Below are 16,011 nucleotides of genomic sequence, written 5' to 3' on the forward strand. Positions count from 1 at the left end.
CACCCCCCAGCTTTCATCACACTGGGACACCCCCCAGCTTTCATCACATGGCCAGAACACGCAGGGCCTGCTGAAAACAACTGCTTGTAAATGCAAAGCTCCATCTCCAGTTACTGCTCCCCTGCATCAGCCCATCCTCTGCTCTCCATGAGATATGTTCCAAATGATAGCATTTGTCTTTAATAAATGGACACTACACAAACTGGCTCCTATGGGAAACCTGGGGGTTGTAAGTAAAACCTGATGTTTCCATTTCATTATAATGCATTTGCTCAGAGATGAATTCCAATCCATTCCCTGTTTAATATCAGCCAAAGGTGTGCAGTGGGTTTGTATTGCTATTTATGAAACTCATATCACTGGGTTTAATCTGTTTCAGATTCCCCATCTGTCTCTGTGTCTGTATCAGCTTGACCTGAAACAAGGATGTTCTTCTGCTGGAGTCACTGATATCACCAACATTCAGGGAGGATAAGGGGCAAAGCTCCTTCCATGGCTACAGAATATCTGACTGTAGATACAAGGTTCTTATCCAAATGTTTCCTTACGATATCTCTGAGGATGCTTCCTTTTAAGGCCAAATCTGTCTGTATTGGTCCCTACTCTAGAAAGGAATCTGAGGTGCAGAACCAGTTCCGATGTCAGAGCAGCATTGCTGCCACACTCCTGCACATGCTGTAAACCTGAGGAACACGGCAGGCTGCAGCACTCGGCGTCCTGGGCCTTCTTGTGTGCCCCTTGTATGCCCCTGGCCTTAAACACACTGATCTGTGTGCACAGCTTGGACCTTGACATGCTTCAGCAGAGAAACGCTTCACAGGTCAGTGATTATTTCTCAGCCACTCGACAGACACCCGTCACATCACGGAGCACAAAACCCACCCAGAGGGTAACAAAACAGCACAGGGAGGAGCATCTGTGCTTGGTTCAAACAGATGGAAACCATGCACTGAGTGATCCCTCGAGTCCAGGGCTTGTGTCTCACCCATCCATCATGTCCTGGTGCTGCATCGCTCAGGCATTTCTGACAAAAGTGATGAGATAATCTCTGCCCCGTGGGAGCTGCTCTGCTGGTATCTCCTGTGACAGGAGAGGGGAAGCAGAGTGCTGCCTCCTCCCCTGCTCATCTTTGCAGAGATCCCTGTTCTGACTCAGCCTCGGTAGGGAATGCAAGTCCCTCAAATAACCTCCAAAGATTTGGAAATCAGGTTCAGGGAGGCACCATCGGTTTGTGTCACTGCTGGAGAGGGAAGGTAATACCTGAAGTTGCACAGAGTCATGAACAACTGGATGAGAAGAAATACATATTGTAGCTGGATTTCTCTGCTCCCCACTAAAAAACCACCACCACAGAGAGTAAATGACTGAAACCATAGAGCCATTAGCTGAACTCTCCAGCCTCAGAGCTGTCCCACTTGGGAAGGTCTGGACAGGACAGCTGCCTGTGGGGACCCTGCCACATGTTGACTCATGAGCTGGCTGCCTTCATGAACCCTACTGAGAACCTGAGTTTAGTTCGTAACAAATGTCCTCTGGGGATGGAAAAAATAAAAATTAAAAAAAAAAAAGAGAGAGAAACTGACCCATTTGAGTTCCATCTGTTGGGGTTTATAATGTTCTCCTTATAATTGCCAACAGACAATGTGAATTGCAATTAGCTAATTGCTTGCTAACTTTCCGTTCTAATAATAGTCATGTTCCAGTGTTATACAAGCTTGGAGGCTGCTGCTGTTCCCTTGCAACTGGCAATAATAAATAATATCGTATTCCCTCAGCTTTGCCATTTCTTCCAAGTTTCATCCCCATGCAAATTGCTCCAGCATGTCCTAATCCCTGACGAGATGGCAGAGGCATCAACAGCATTTATTTGCAGTTCCCTGCACTGGGAGGGTTCGACACTAGCACGAGGATGTGGCACCAGGAAGCTGTGACTCCCGTGTGCCATTTGTCCCCACTGCAGGGCCAGGAGGTGCCTCTCCTCATGGCAGGGCAGCAGGACCAGGATCTGCACCCCTGGAAATCCAATCCCTCCTATCAGAATGTGCCTGGTTACAGCTCTTGGGAGGTTTAGGGTTTTGTTTGGCTTTTCACTTTCCCTTTGCAGGATCAGATGTGGCCCTGGCCCCTGTAGTGACATATTTCATTACCAGTAGCTTCAATTATGTCAGCACAGACCCAAACTGGAGCTTTCAGGAACACACACTCTCCAGCAGCAGAACAAGCTGTACAGTGTCACTGCTGCAGCGATAAGGGGGGACTGGACCCTGGCAGGGCTCCTGGGGGGCACAGGGGTCCAGTTAGGTGCTGAGGCCTGGTATCCCCAGGATGGGAGCATGGAGAGCTCCCTTCCACATGGGTGAACTTTTCGGCACCCCCTCTGCAGGCTGTCTGACCTCCAGCTCATTACTGCCGTGCAGATGCAGCTAATTGAGAAGCAGAGCAGCAGCCTCATCCAGTGAAGTCAAGGCCAATGAAATGAGCAACATCATTCCCTGGCGCACGAGGAACTACTGAACAAGGAGCTGCCAGCAGGCTGACATCTCCAGAGCTTACAGACTAATCTCATTAAACTCAACCAAAAAGCCTTTCAGAGCTGAGGGAGCCACGTCCAGCAAAAGCTGGGCTGGATTATTCACCTCAGGGGTTTTTCCACACGCCTGGTTCCCTGTCACCCCACCCCACAGGCAGGGGAGTGTGGGCCCCAGCTGCAAAGCAGCCCAGGATGGGGGGCATCTGCCCAAACCCTGCTGCTCCAGGGCTCAGCCCACAAGGGCTCCTGGCTCCCCATATGGGACTTGCATAGAGGGCAGCAGGGGCTCTTGTTCAGGTTCTTCATGAGCAGAACTTTCTGTCACTGCCTCAGGTGCTCTCCCAGCCCCTGCTCCCGTGGGCTCCTCAGCTCCAAAGCTGCTTCAGGTTGTTTGTCCTTTGGGCACTACGATCCCAACTTTTCTGTCCCTGACTTCTCCCCTCCCTTGCTCCTGTTTTCTGACTCACAGGTAGATATATGAAGTTTAAAAGCACTCTGAGCAAGCCACACTCCATAGCTCTGTCTTTCCACTCTCACAACCTGCTCTCACCCCTCCCCCAGGGTTTGGGCAGAGGTATCAGAACTGTACCATGAAAGGGAATTCTCCTTGGCAAAGCCACACCAAGAGCTCTCCCTTGCTTTGCTCAGCAGCTGGAGATTGCTGTCCCCTCCCCACAGCTCAGGTGCACAGGGCAGGAGGAGGCTGCTCTTGCTCAAACCAAGTAGCAGGACATGAGGAGCTGGAGGAATCCAGCCAAAGGAACAGCTTTGCTCACTTCTGCTTTGGCTTCCTCTGTGAATGTTTTCTCTCAGCGCTGGTTGATGGGTTTCAGACTGAGGGAATGTTGGGAAATTAATGGGAGAATTCTGTGGCACATTGCACGAGGTGCCAAGGACCGGTGGTGATGCACAGCAGCTGGCAGAGCCCTGGTGTGCCCCTCACCTGGTGTGCCCCTCACCTGGGCTGCCCCCACGGGACCTGCACACCCACGGCCACTGGTGCAGCTCCTTGTTCACACCAGCACCTGCTGCTCCACACCCACAGTGTGGCACTGGCTGGGCTGTGCCAACGGGACGGGTGGAGGGTTTGTGGCAGAAGCCACTCAGGGCAGGGGACAGGGTGGCAGAAAAGCTGCCAGGGCCTGGCAACTGCCAGCACAGTTTGTCCCCAGGGCTACTGGCACACAGCAGAGGATGGCCATGGCACGGGGATGGTGAGGTGCCACTGGACCACGCTGCGTCCAGGGGAGTGTCCCTTCTGCTACCCCTGTACGAGTCACTGCCAGGTGCTCTTGGACATAAGGCTGCGAGGTTTAACCAGCTTGAATTCATCTCCCGACCTCAGGAGAGCAGAGCAAAGGTCTCGTTGGGCTCAGTGTGGGGCTCAGGCTGGTCCCCAGCTGACAAGTGGCCATGGACTACACACAAAAATGCTCTAAAGCTGACAGCACCAAATGTTTCTTCTCCACCTAAAACAGTTGTTTGGGATTCAGTTAGGAACAAAACTGCATCTTGTAGGTTTTAATAAAGCTTTTGGCAAACAGTTCAAACACTGTGGGGGGAAGAAGAAGAGAGAGGTTGAATTTATGGGAGTGGGAGGAGATCATTTGCTTTCTTAGGAATTGGAAAAGATTAATAGTGTGCAAAGGCTCTTGGATTCATTCCTCACATAGCAGAATGATTAGGAGACTTACTGGCTTGATATTCTTCATTCTGCCTTCCCCAGGTGGCTTAGAGACTGTCTGAGCTGCAGAGAAAAGGACCAGGGAGAACAGAGAGCCATCCCACATCAGCCCCAGGGAGGAGGTGGCTGTGGCATGCTGGGAGGTAGAGGAGCACTGAATCTCACAGATGGCTTTGCTGGGAAATTAAATAGGTGCTTAATATTTCTGTAAATGCTGATCTGTGGCACCAGCACCTGAGAGGTGGTAGGAGTACAGGTCAATGAGGCAGGTTTGTCCTTCCAGCACTTACCCACTCCTGGACCCCAGTGTGCTGACAGCACAGAACTGTTCAGTAACAAGAATCTGAACCTGGAGAAGGTCCTGTCTCTCTCCCACCACTGGCATTTTGCAGCGACCTGGTGGTGTGTGAGATGAATCCTGAACCAAGGAAAAAAGGAAGGAAAAAGACAGGAATTTCCCAAGTTCTACTGAACAACCCAAAGCTTCTTTCCAACAGCCAAAACCTGATGCAAGCCTCACTGTGCACGGAGTGCAGGGGAAGGATGAAGAGCCACTGGATGCACATGGGGAACCACAGGACCTGACTTCCAGATAAGTCAGAGGCTCTGCTGGAGGGGCAGAGTAGACTGGCTCAGGCACTGCTTCAGTCTTACAAATCTCATTTGGCTCTGGGATGACAGACAGCCCATGTCCCCAGAGACCTGTGCCAACACAGCCTTTAGTGTGGCTCGAGAGGCTGCAGCAGATCCACACACCAACCAGGACAGGACACACAGGTCACCTGGAGAGTGTGAGCACCAGGAACCACTGACCATGTCCCCTGCCTGAAGACAGTCATCTCCCCAAGAGCAAAGTTAAGCTGGAAACTAGATGAGAGGATGGGCAGAGCCACTTGCTTTCCATTGGTGGTCCCAGTCAGAGTAACACTGGATAGATCTCCCAGTTTCTCCATGCTGCTGTAGCAGGGACAGTCCAAGCCAACACCTGGACACTTGGCCAGTACAAGCAGAGCATGCAGTGTTTTCAAGACTCCATAGACATCCCTGGAGCTGTCAGCTATGGAAAATAGGCTTCTGTGCTATTTATGGACATCTGTTGCACTCCAGTTCAGGAGTGGAAGGCTGCAGTGGTGCTTAAAACATTGCACTGGGAGGCGGCAGCAGCTCTCAGGCAGCCACAATCAGTCTGAGTTTTCAAATAATATTAGGAAATATAATGTTTGCTCTGTCAGAGAATGAATGAGGAACTTGAGCAAAACTGCTAAACATGAAAGTTCCTGGACATCTGGAAAAGATTAGTTAAGGAAGGTTCTTGGGACAGGGAGTTCAGGCGAGTTCAGGAGACACCTACTGCAGATCTGTGTCCACAGGAGGAGGGAGGAGGAGCAAAAGGCTGGGGGGAAAAGCAGGAAGGGAGGATTGAAATAAAACCTCTGCAGGATGGGCAGTGAGAACAGGCTCCATCCTGCAGTGACATGTAGCACAGGCAGCCCTAGAGGGTCTGCAGGGGGTGAAGGGGTCAAGGGCCAGACCATGGTGGCAAAGAGCTGACCAGGTAACAGCTCCTGCCCAAACCTGCAAGGGCAGACACGGGCACTGTGCATGTCCCACCTCGGGAAAGCACATCACTGCTTCCTTGCCACGTGTCCCCACCCACCACACATCCATCGATGAGCAGGTTTTGTCCCTCTTGGAGCTAATTGACAGTTCAATAGGGCAAAGGCTGTGACAAAGTCACGAGCACCAGAGAAACACTCAAGAGAGCTGGGCATGGGGGACAGAGGGACACACCCAGTTCATGGGCCAGGAGAATGTTTGCTTTATTTCGAAGCAGACAAACACTCAGCAGCCCCTTGGGCCCTGCAAAGTCACAAAGGAGTTCTGCTTCAGGCCAAGATGAAAGTCTCAAAAATTAAAGTCTCAAAAAAACCACAGGGGCTTGTGAAACCCATGCTTGGTTTATTAAATGAATCACAAAGCTTTTTATCACATATTTCTGCCTCCGAGTCACTTTACACTTCAGTTCACGTGCCAAATTCTTTGTCTTTTCCCTAACTGTGGACCCTTGTAGTACACTCTGTTTTGGAATCTGTTTGAAATCCATGAGCTTATGCTGAAGCAGAGCTTTGGGGTTTCTTTTGGAAGCCTGGCATTACTCATAGCAGGTCCCCATTTCTGAGCAGAACTGTGCACAGGCCCCACTGCAGCAGAAGTCAACGCTCACCCTGCGGGAGGAAACAAACCAACAAGATATAAGTCAGGTGCTCCCTATAAATGTTTGTGGGCATTCGAATTTAGTAACTGAATATAGTTTGTGCTTTCCCTGTAAGTGAAGAATAACTATTTTCCAATGGAGTTAGCAGGAGGTAAAGCTGAAAATCAAAGTGTGAGCTTTGTGTTTCCTAACAATTTTCCTTTAACAAGGTAGTTCCAGCTGCTAACTGCATTTTATTGCATTCCTCAAAGACAGATCTCCGTGTAAGAACACTTTGAGAGCTCTGCTCCAAAAATAAAGGTATTTGGAGCTATTTTTATATTGGTATATTTTAGCAGCTGGTCTCAGAGCCCTTGGTGCTGCCCTTACCCACAGCCTCACTCGGGTATGGCACAGGCTGGAGCCCCCAGCTCTGTGTTTGGTTCTCAGGCAGCTGGAGCAGTGGGTGCTGCTCTCACTCACCTCCCTCCTGTTCCAGGACTCAGGAAGGTGCTGAAATCTGGCACCCAATGACATCCCTGTGCCACAAGTGTCTCACTCAGCCGTGCAGGCTTCCAGGCATGGGAGGAAGAAAAGTGGCCTTTCCACCTATCTGCTGTCAAGTGCAATGCTGAAAGACTGAATGCCCACCCTGACTGTCTTCTTGGGGGAACCCTCCAACCCCCAGAGACTCCCAGGTGAATGCTGACTGAAGGAAGGCCCACACACATGAAAAACCATGCCCTTGTTAGCAGTGGGGACCCTGGCAGCCATCCTGACTGAACATCCCGATTGGAACGGAACGAGCCCACAGCTGATCCCAATTAGAGAGCTCTGATGAGGAGGTTCACTCCCACCCTTCAGAACACTGCAGACAAATGCAACTGATGACATGGCCCACCAGCCAGGAACAGCACAGAGCAATCAATCACCCCAAAACTTCAATGAGCACCTCTATCATCCCATTTCAGTCAGTCAGAGTCAGGGCACGGCCACTTCCAGTGCAGAAAGCTCCTTCAGCACTTTTGGCAGGGCTGTTGTTAGCCCAAAGACAGACATCAGGGGCCAAACATCTGGGGGAAGCAGAAGGGCCACCACCGAAGTGTGCTGAACACCTTCCAGAATTTAAATCCATTTGTTCTTCGTGCAGATGTCCTGGACAGAGGCTGACAGAAGAGGGGTGTTGAAGGGCTGTGTAGCGTGTGCACATGTAAAGAAAATTCTGCATCCACGCACACTGTGACCTACTGGTTTGTGATGATGATACATCAAGGCCTGAGCAAGGATAACACCCCCAACTCACCTGCAGCCATCAGCCTGTGTAAGGAGTGCAAGGCTCTACAGCTAAGCAGGACCTCCAGCCCCCGCCCTGCCAAGAGCAGAACCCACCTCACACCCACCCTGGGTAAACGTCGGCTCCCTCGGCCAGGACACTCAACTCCAGGAGGGGGACGGTGGTTTTCTTTGCAATTAGAACTGCGCATGAAGCCCCATCCCATGAAGTCCCTGTCCCTGCCAGGGGCACTGGCAGCCTGGTCCTGCAGCCAGCAGCCTCCCTACCTCCACACGCTGCTCCTCCCAGCACCCCGATCTCCTCCTGCACCCTTTGCATCCCGATCTGCTCCCACCAGCCCTGCACGCCCCTCTCCCCCAGCACGGCCCTCTGCAGGTCGCACAGTGCCCTCAGGTGGCCGCAGGGACTCCCCAGGTTGGAGACAGAAACGGGAGCACAAACACGACCACAAGGTGTCCAACACAATTCTTTATTGGCTTTCCTGGAGAAACTCCTGTTTCTTACCAAATACGTTATTTAGAGAGAAACATCCCACGGCTTCCCGGGAACGAGAGGATCAGTGCTACAGTCAACAAAAGATGTCCCTACAGTGTCAGCAGCTGCTGCCACCAGACAATGAAGTTTTAAGACTGATTTCAGTGGGCCCTGGCAGATGTATCAGAGTAGTGTACTCTGACACCCTTGAAAACTGCCCGTGTCAGAACTCAGGCGTCCGTGCACCTCCATAATTACATTTTCAAGCCAGATTTGCTCCCTCCTCCTCCATGCCCAAGTGGGATGAACACAAACATACTGCTCAGAGGCACATGGTGCCCAGTGTTTGTAAGCCCTGATCTGAGATCTTTTCTTTATTTGTAAGGACAGAACTCAAACATCTTTCTTACATGGCATCAGCCTGAGGGAATCTGTGTTACACTCATGCATCTGCAGCACCTCATGTCAGTAAGTCTCAGCATTTTTTCCATGATACAAAACATCTGCCACAGGAGAACAAAAGGAAAGTTCCACAGCTGGAAGTGACTCCCTTCTATCCTCATGGTTTGTTCAGCTCAGCCTCTTCTTCAGACACCAAGTCCATTTCCTCTTGAAAACAGGACAGTCCAAGCATTTCCTGCTGAGGCCAAGAATCAACTCATTCCACTTCCAGAAAGCACCAGTAGAGCTCCCTCAATTCCTCGTTCCCTTTGCAGCATTCCAGAACACACCAGGCTGGCAGAAGCTGGTCAGTGCCAGTCCCTGCTGCTCTGTCAGGAGACAGGTGAGCAGAGCAGCTCTTGATGGTTCTCCACAAACAGCGAGACCTTCAGGAGTGTATCTGAGTCAGAGAGAAAACAACAACCCTGTCAGCTTAAGGCATTTTACCTATAGTCTGTACACCCCTAAACTTATGCTGTTTCTAAAGGCAATAAAGTGTAAGTAAAACTGACTGAGCAGTGAAATGGATCACTGAGCCCTTGTTACATTGTGAGGATGTTGCTCACAATGCCCAGGTGTGATGGTGAGTACTTTCAACTGAAGCTGACCAAGACCTCATAGCAGGTCACAAAGATCAACTGAGCAGGATGACCTGCTGCTGCCGAGCCCAGCACAGCCACCACGGCCAGGCCTGTGTGCTGTCACCAGGGCAGGGACAAGAGCACCGAGCCCCAGGAAAAGACCCTCAGGTCTGTGCACATGGAACTACCTTGAACAACGTCTTCCTTGTGGTGCTCCAAAATCCTCTCCCAGGACTGCGGGAGGGCTTCCATGTCTGCCAGGCTGTCACAGCTGAGGCGCTGCAGGAGCAGTTTGCTGTCCAGGTACCTTCGTGCCCGGTAAGGACAACAACGAGAGAACACCCCCCCGGCGCTGCCCAGAGCCCCCCCAGCAGGATACAGGTGCCGGTAGTAGCGCTCCACGTCCTGCAGCCCCTCCAGCACGTCGGCCAGCGAGGGGCAGCGCGGCCCGCGCCGCAGGGCCCCCTCCAGCCCCAGCTCGGCCGCCCGCTCCTCGTACACCCGCAGCACGGCGGCCGCGGCGGCGCCCGCGGCGTCCCGCACCTCCCGGAGCTCCGCCCTGCGGGCACAGCGGGGTCAGCCGGGCCCGCGCCCCCCGCCCGCCCCAGCCCCGGCCCCGCCACCCCCTCACCGCCGCCCGCCGAGCTGCTCCAGCCGCGCCTCGGCCGCGCCGCGCTGCTTCCGCCACAGCCGCGCCTGCAGCTCCGGGAAGGCGCCGAGCGGCGCCGCGTCCCACGGCAGCCGCCGCGCCGCCCGCATCTGCGCCGCCAGCGCGGTCAGCGCGCCCAGCAGCGGGGCCCAGGCGGACAGGGCCGCTCGTCCCGCCGCGTCCGCCCGCGCCGCCGCCGCCGCCCAGCCCCGGAGCGCAGCCGCCACCGCCGCCACCGGGGCCACTGGAGCCACCGCCGCCATCGCCCCGCCCGGCACCGGTAGCGCGTCATCGCCGCGCGCCGCGACACCATTGGCCGCTCGTGGGCGGCGGTTGGTTCGAACGCGCGGCCGCGCCCGAGACTGAGACTGAGGGAGGGAGCGACACCGAGGGAGTGACCGGCACCGAGACACCGAACACCGAGCGGGGCCTCACCGAGACACCGAGAGCGGCACCGCCATCCAGAGAGTGATCGGCACCGAGACACCGAACACCGAGCGGGGCCTCACCGAGACACCGAGAGCGGCACCGGCATCGAGTGACTGATCGGCACCGAGACACCGAGCGAGCGACCGGCCCCGCCATGGCTCCCGCGAGGAAGAAGGGCGGCTCGAGCACGCGCAGCAGGAAGCTCGCGGCGTTCCTGAAGGATTTCGACTGCGAGGGTGGGAACGGGAACGGGGCCGGGGCCGGGGGAGGGAGCGGTGTCGCCGGGGCTGGGAGCGGTGTCGCCGGCGCTGACACCGCGTGTCCCCGCAGTGAACCAGCGGCTGGAGCGGCTGCGGGCGGACGGAGAGCGGCTGGTGAAGGAGGTGGAGAAGCTGTACGACATGGAGATCCTGCGCCTGCCGCTGGAGCTGCGCCAGATGAACTGGCTCGAGTACTTCGGTAACTGGGCTGGCGCTCCCTCGGATAACAAACCCCGACGGGAATAAGGGACCAGCTGGGGTCTGCTGTGCGCGGAAATCCCGGGGGGGGCGGCCCGGGAGCTGCTCCCGCTCTCTGAGGGTGAAAACTGTTTTGAGCTGGTTTTTGCACTCTCCTGGGCTTGAACTGACTAGTCTGAAATATTTTCTTTCTAGGTAAAGAAGGAAGTGGAAAGGCACTGGAGGAGGTGGCCATGGTAGGTTTCCAGCAGAAACACACCAATGCAGGGGCTCCTTGGGCTGTAACAACGTTCCAGAGCGTTGCAAGAGCAAAAGTTACATCAATCTTTACACAAATTCAGCTTTAAGACTTAACAGTAAGAAATGCCCATGTATCTGATGTAGGATTTGTTTACTCCTGCTGCTGTGTGTTGACCTTTCCTTATTTACTGGATTCCACTCCCAGACCTGTGGGAGCACACGCACTTTGCAGTAAATTAAAGCATTTCCACACTGGTTGAGCAGCAGGGCATAGGTGAGGCACAGCTGCAGCTGCCAAACCAGGCACTGAGTCCTGAGGGCCTGTTGTCATCTCCAGGATAACCCAAAAGGACCCAGTTTGAGCAGAACAGCAGACGTGGAGCTGTTCTGGCTGTAAAATAGTTAGAGGTTTGCTCTACAGAACTCTGTGTTGCCAACAATCCTAATAGTGTCACAACTGTTTTTAATTTCAGGCAGACTTGGAAATAGCAGAGATAGACAAGCGGACAGCAGAAGTTATCAATACCCAGTTTGAAATCGTCAAGAAAGGTCAGTTGGAGCCCTGTGAGGTGACTGGTGAGGTGGAAACATGTCGTGGTTCCTTAATGTGAACAATAATTCAGTTCTTGCTCACATCCCTCAATATATTTAAAACAGGAAAATAATCCTACTTTTATCCCTAGTACCTGCAGTAGGTCTAATTTATTTTATAAAAACATTCAATATAATTCAAAGCAGTGCTCTGCAACCATTGGGATTGCACTGGAATTTGGACTTTAGAAGTAAATTTTTGCCAGAAGTGCTTGTAGTCATTTGCTGTTTGGCTCTGCTGCTAACTAATAATTTAAAGTTATTATTTACTTAGATAACACTTTCTCTTTCTAGTGGAGAAATCCAAAAGGAGTGTTGAAGCCATCGAGGAGGAAGCAGAGCCTCCGTCACTTCCTCTGCCAAAGAAATCCAGAGTTGACAGCCAGTGTCCTTCAGAGACAGAGGCTGAGAGCGTGAATCCAAGAACTGCAAAGGTAAATAGCTGTTCTGTGGGATGACTTTATCCCCAGGATATAAATTCCTGACTGAGCTGATGACTGGGGCTGTCCAGGATGCTCTGAGGGAGACTTCAGACAGCTTCCCTGAGAATTCTAACGGTAGGGGAAGGTCACGAAGGCTTGAATGGTGTTTGTTCTGGGCTCTTGTGCCATGAAAAGGAGACTGAGCATTTTGTATGGAAGTATCTGTTTGTGTGGACTCAGCTGTCCCATGAGAGGGCAGCAGCTGATCTGGTGAGTGGTGTGTCCTTCAGGTGAAGGCGTCCACCAAAAAGCCGCCCGTGTCCAGAAGACCCCGGTCAGCGAGAGTGAAGCGCATGAGCAAGAGGTAATGGGGATGTCTCTCTTTCATCTCCAGAAATGCAAAATGAGAGTGTAACTACATCTCTTCCATGGGATGGAGTTTGGTTCAGCAGGGGGTCGGGGAGTTGTGCCATGTTACAGTAAAAAATTGACAATCTGACAATGAATGAAAGATGGACGACTGCCTCTCCTGTGAGGACCAGCTGCCCCCAGCTTTGCACTGATTAGTGAGAACCCCTGGGTTTTGTGGTGATCACCTTGTTTAAGCCTTTGATAAGTGCTTCTACAATTTGTTAAAGGTCATCTTGTGAGCAGATGTTTATTTCCATTTAACAGATCAAGCAAAAACAGCTTTATCACTCCAGCTACTGGGAGAATGGGTGATTTCTGTGCTCGGGGAGGTACCTCCATGATCACACCCAGATTTGATTCTAGGTTTGTATTCTGTCAGGTTTCTCTGTTGGTCTGTTAACAGAGAAAATAAATCTCTTTCCCTTCTATCTCTGTTATAATCTGTTATAAGCTGTTTGCTTTATGTCACCTGTTTCCCACACAATCTTTAGCGGCTCTTCGAACGTGAAATGAAAGACTTTGGCTAGAAGTGCTTTGAGCAAACACTGCTCACTAATAACTTGTTGTTTCAGGGTGTTCAAGACGCCGGGTTTGCGCACGCCCGCGCTCAACGAGCGCGTTTACACCATCTCTGCCAACGGCAGCCCCCTCGCCGACACCGGGGACGCCTTCCTGACCCTGCCCCTGGGTGGAGGGGAGGTAATTCCTGGCATTTCACCTGCAGGGGCTGGAGGGGTGTCCAGGCGAGGCTGAAGCTTTGAACCTCTTGGTGCCTCACCAGCTTCAGTTCATCTGCTCGTGTCTCTTTAGCTGTGCCACTGCACTTTATCAGAGGATTGATCAAGCTTAAAAAGAACCTTAGGGGACTCTTAGTCAGAAGTGGCAGCTGCTTACACTGGTCAGAACAGAATAGAAGGATGTTTTGCTGTGCATTTAAGTAACACTTAAAGTAGCAGTAGTGGCAGTAATGCATTAATGCACTGCAAGGAAGATGTGAGTTGAGCTGTTGGTCAACCTCAATGTAGTTCTCTGCCTGTCTGTGGTCTCCTTTTATGCTTAGATGTAATTACTTCTATTTTTTATTTTTTTGCTGCCTCAAGCTGCTGCAGCTGACCGAAAGAAAACCTAAGATTTGGGTTTGTTTCCACAGAGCATACGTTTGACAGCAAAGGATTTGACCAAGAAGAATTTTCTTCAGCTGAACCCCAAGGCCCGGGGGCTCATGAAGAAGTTGTCAGTAAGTCCAGGTGTTTTTGGCAGCCATGACCTGAAGCTGTAAGGCAGTGCTGTCACTGTCATCAGTCAGGGGACTGCTGAGCTGCAATAGAAACCTCTGATTCCCTGCCTGGCCTTGTCTTGTATTTTGGTTCATGTCGGAGGTGAAGAAGCAGCACGGAGCAGGGAAGGAGAGGGAGGGGCTTTACATCACATCTGGCTGAATACACACTGGGAAAAGAACTGTTGTCAGTGCTCTGGAAAACAGAGCGTTGTCTGTTGGGCCAGAGCTGGGGGTGTTTGGGCTGCACCACTGTCTGAGCACTGACTGATCTCTCTTCCCTTGCAGGTTTGTCTCGCCCAGGCTTGCAGCGAGGCAAAGAAACCCGTGGATGGAAGTCAGTGAGCAATGACATCCCTCTGCAAATACGTGTTACATTTAGGACTGCTGCCTTCATTTAGTTCTTCTCATTTGTGTTCCTTTCATTAATTTACAGAATGAAAGCTAAGAGCTAGTTTTTCTATCTATAATATGTACTGTATGTAATGGAATCAAAATAAATTGCATTTTTTTTTTAATTTTTGAGGAAAAATCAGTCTTTATTTCCTTTAAGGCTGAGACCATGACACAGTTCTCTTGGGTTTGCAGACCAGCAAGTGGGCAGAAAGGCTGTTGATTGGCAAGTTAAGAGCATTCAGAGCAAAGAACTTGGCTTCTCTAATTCTGTTTAGTATTTTTTTTCTAAAAATAAGCCTGTTTCTTTGTTAGTTGGTGCACTGTCCTTTCCAAAGGTGCCTCTTTGTCCTCGATTTAAGCCTCTTTACAGGGCTATAAACAAGGATGTTGAGACTTTGGAACTTTTGCTATGTTTGAAAAGTTCTGCTTTTGGCGTGGTTGAGAAGGGAGATGGGGACAAGCTGCACTCAGAGCTAACTGAGGCCTTGGTGTGGCTCTTTGGTGCAGTGTGTGGTGTAGGAGAAAGCTGTAGAACAGCATTGATACGTGACTTTCCTTTGGAGATCCAAGATGTTACCATAACACAGACCTCAGCTATATACCCTGGATTTGGAAATATATTTAAGTTTTGGCAGGTTCTAAGTCCTAACTGCAGGTGGCAATATAAACCATTCAGCTGCATGTACACCTGCCTTGCTGTCATGGAATTCTGTGAACATATTAATTAAAAGCACTGATTAGTTAAGCTCTAAATAAAAATTTTCCGTATTTACAGACGTGTAAGTCAAGATTCTGCTTTAAACACGTCTTTACCAGGGAAAAAAATTAAGGTAGAGTGCTTAGCCTGCCCAGAGAATTTGCTCAGCGAGTCAGTTACACTCCTGCATGTCTGGGGAAGGGGGTGCACGGGAGGACAGGGGGTGGGAGGTGTTCAGGGCATGATCGTGCGTGGGCTCTGCTCCCAGTGCCCCTGGAGCAGGGCTGTGCCTCCCAAGGCTCCCCCAGGGAGCAGCTGGAGCTGCAGCCACGGTTCCTGTTGGTAACAGAAACCACAGTCCTGTGCTCCACGGCTGTACCAGGGTCACACAGCCCTGCAGCCATCAGCCCAGAGCAGCTTTCCAGGGAAAACTCAAGAGTTATGGGTCAATCTTCCCCATAAAGTACAAGCCCTGCTCGTGGTGCACAGTTCAGGGCCACGCTGAGCAGAGCAGCACACGAGCTTCGTACACAGTTTGAATTTAACTCCTTTGCTGGGGGGTAGAACAGGGAATGGCAATAAGGTCTCAGCTGCTGTTGTGAACCCCTCCCTGAGTGGGGCTGGGGCCTGGCTCCAGCCCCAGACTGAACACTGCCCTGGGGGAAAGCTCTGAGTCTGGTGCTATTGGATGTTCCTGTGTATTTAACTATTTCCTGAAATAAAAAAAAAAATGTGAATTTTCTTCCCACTTATCCCTGAAACGGTCTGAGAGCCCTGAGGCAGGATGGAGGGGTCGGTGAGCACTGGCAGCCTGCAGTTCAGGGTTTCTCCCCTCCCATCGTGTGACAGAGTCAGGGCTGCAGTGGGAGGGGGGCAGGAGCAGGGCTCTGCTTCAGCTGGAAAGCTTATCTCCCACGGAGGGTGACCTTGTGGTCCAGGAGCCTGGGAAGCTGGATCCTGATGGCACTTGATTGATGGGATCTGAGGAGTCATTCTCCCTCAATGTCAGTCGGCTGCCTCTGCTGACTGCAAATGAAGGCTCGAGAAATGGGACAGTAATCGATGCCAGATGGAAGGTGCAGTGGGAAATGCCCCTGTCTGGAGCGTGCAGCCAGCAGGATCCTCGGCCAAGACAGTGCTGAGGGCATGGCTCGAGCCCACTGAGATGCTCCTGCTTTGTCTTTCTGTCCCCTTTGATTTCACCGGGGCTCAGGATGCAAAGATGTGCCAGCACAGCCCCAGCA

At 51.9% G+C, this 16,011-nt stretch overlaps 2 protein-coding genes across 3 annotated transcripts; one reads left to right on the plus strand and one right to left on the minus strand.

The window, feature by feature from the left end:
* Positions 1–8,155: 8,155 nt before the first annotated feature.
* C24H1orf109 (chromosome 24 C1orf109 homolog) lies at positions 8,156–10,110 on the minus strand. The gene is made up of 4 exons (XM_032710319.1): positions 9,830–10,110; positions 9,578–9,757; positions 9,387–9,505; positions 8,156–9,017 (listed from the first exon to the last, which is right to left on the minus strand). Exons 1-4 carry the CDS (start codon positions 10,108–10,110, stop codon positions 8,950–8,952), a joined length of 648 nt encoding a protein of 215 aa, XP_032566210.1. The 3' UTR covers positions 8,156–8,949.
* Positions 10,111–10,160: 50 nt separating this feature from the next.
* Positions 10,161–14,192, plus strand: CDCA8 (cell division cycle associated 8). 2 transcript variants are annotated; one of them, XM_032710026.1, is made up of 11 exons: positions 10,161–10,310; positions 10,411–10,512; positions 10,607–10,735; positions 10,930–10,970; positions 11,448–11,523; positions 11,860–11,999; positions 12,278–12,351; positions 12,663–12,761; positions 12,971–13,097; positions 13,549–13,635; positions 13,963–14,192. In XM_032710026.1, exons 2-11 carry the CDS (start codon positions 10,431–10,433, stop codon positions 14,017–14,019), a joined length of 912 nt encoding a protein of 303 aa, XP_032565917.1. In that variant the 5' UTR covers positions 10,161–10,310; positions 10,411–10,430; the 3' UTR covers positions 14,020–14,192. The 2 variants fall into 2 exon arrangements, with proteins under 2 accessions (XP_032565917.1, XP_032565916.1); XM_032710025.1 differs by having other exon boundaries at positions 10,162–10,327; positions 10,400–10,512.
* The last annotated feature ends 1,819 nt before the right edge of the window (positions 14,193–16,011 follow it).

Source organism: Chiroxiphia lanceolata, chromosome 24, assembly GCF_009829145.1.
Source record: "Chiroxiphia lanceolata isolate bChiLan1 chromosome 24, bChiLan1.pri, whole genome shotgun sequence".
NCBI classification, from domain to species: Eukaryota; Metazoa; Chordata; class Aves; order Passeriformes; family Pipridae; genus Chiroxiphia; species Chiroxiphia lanceolata.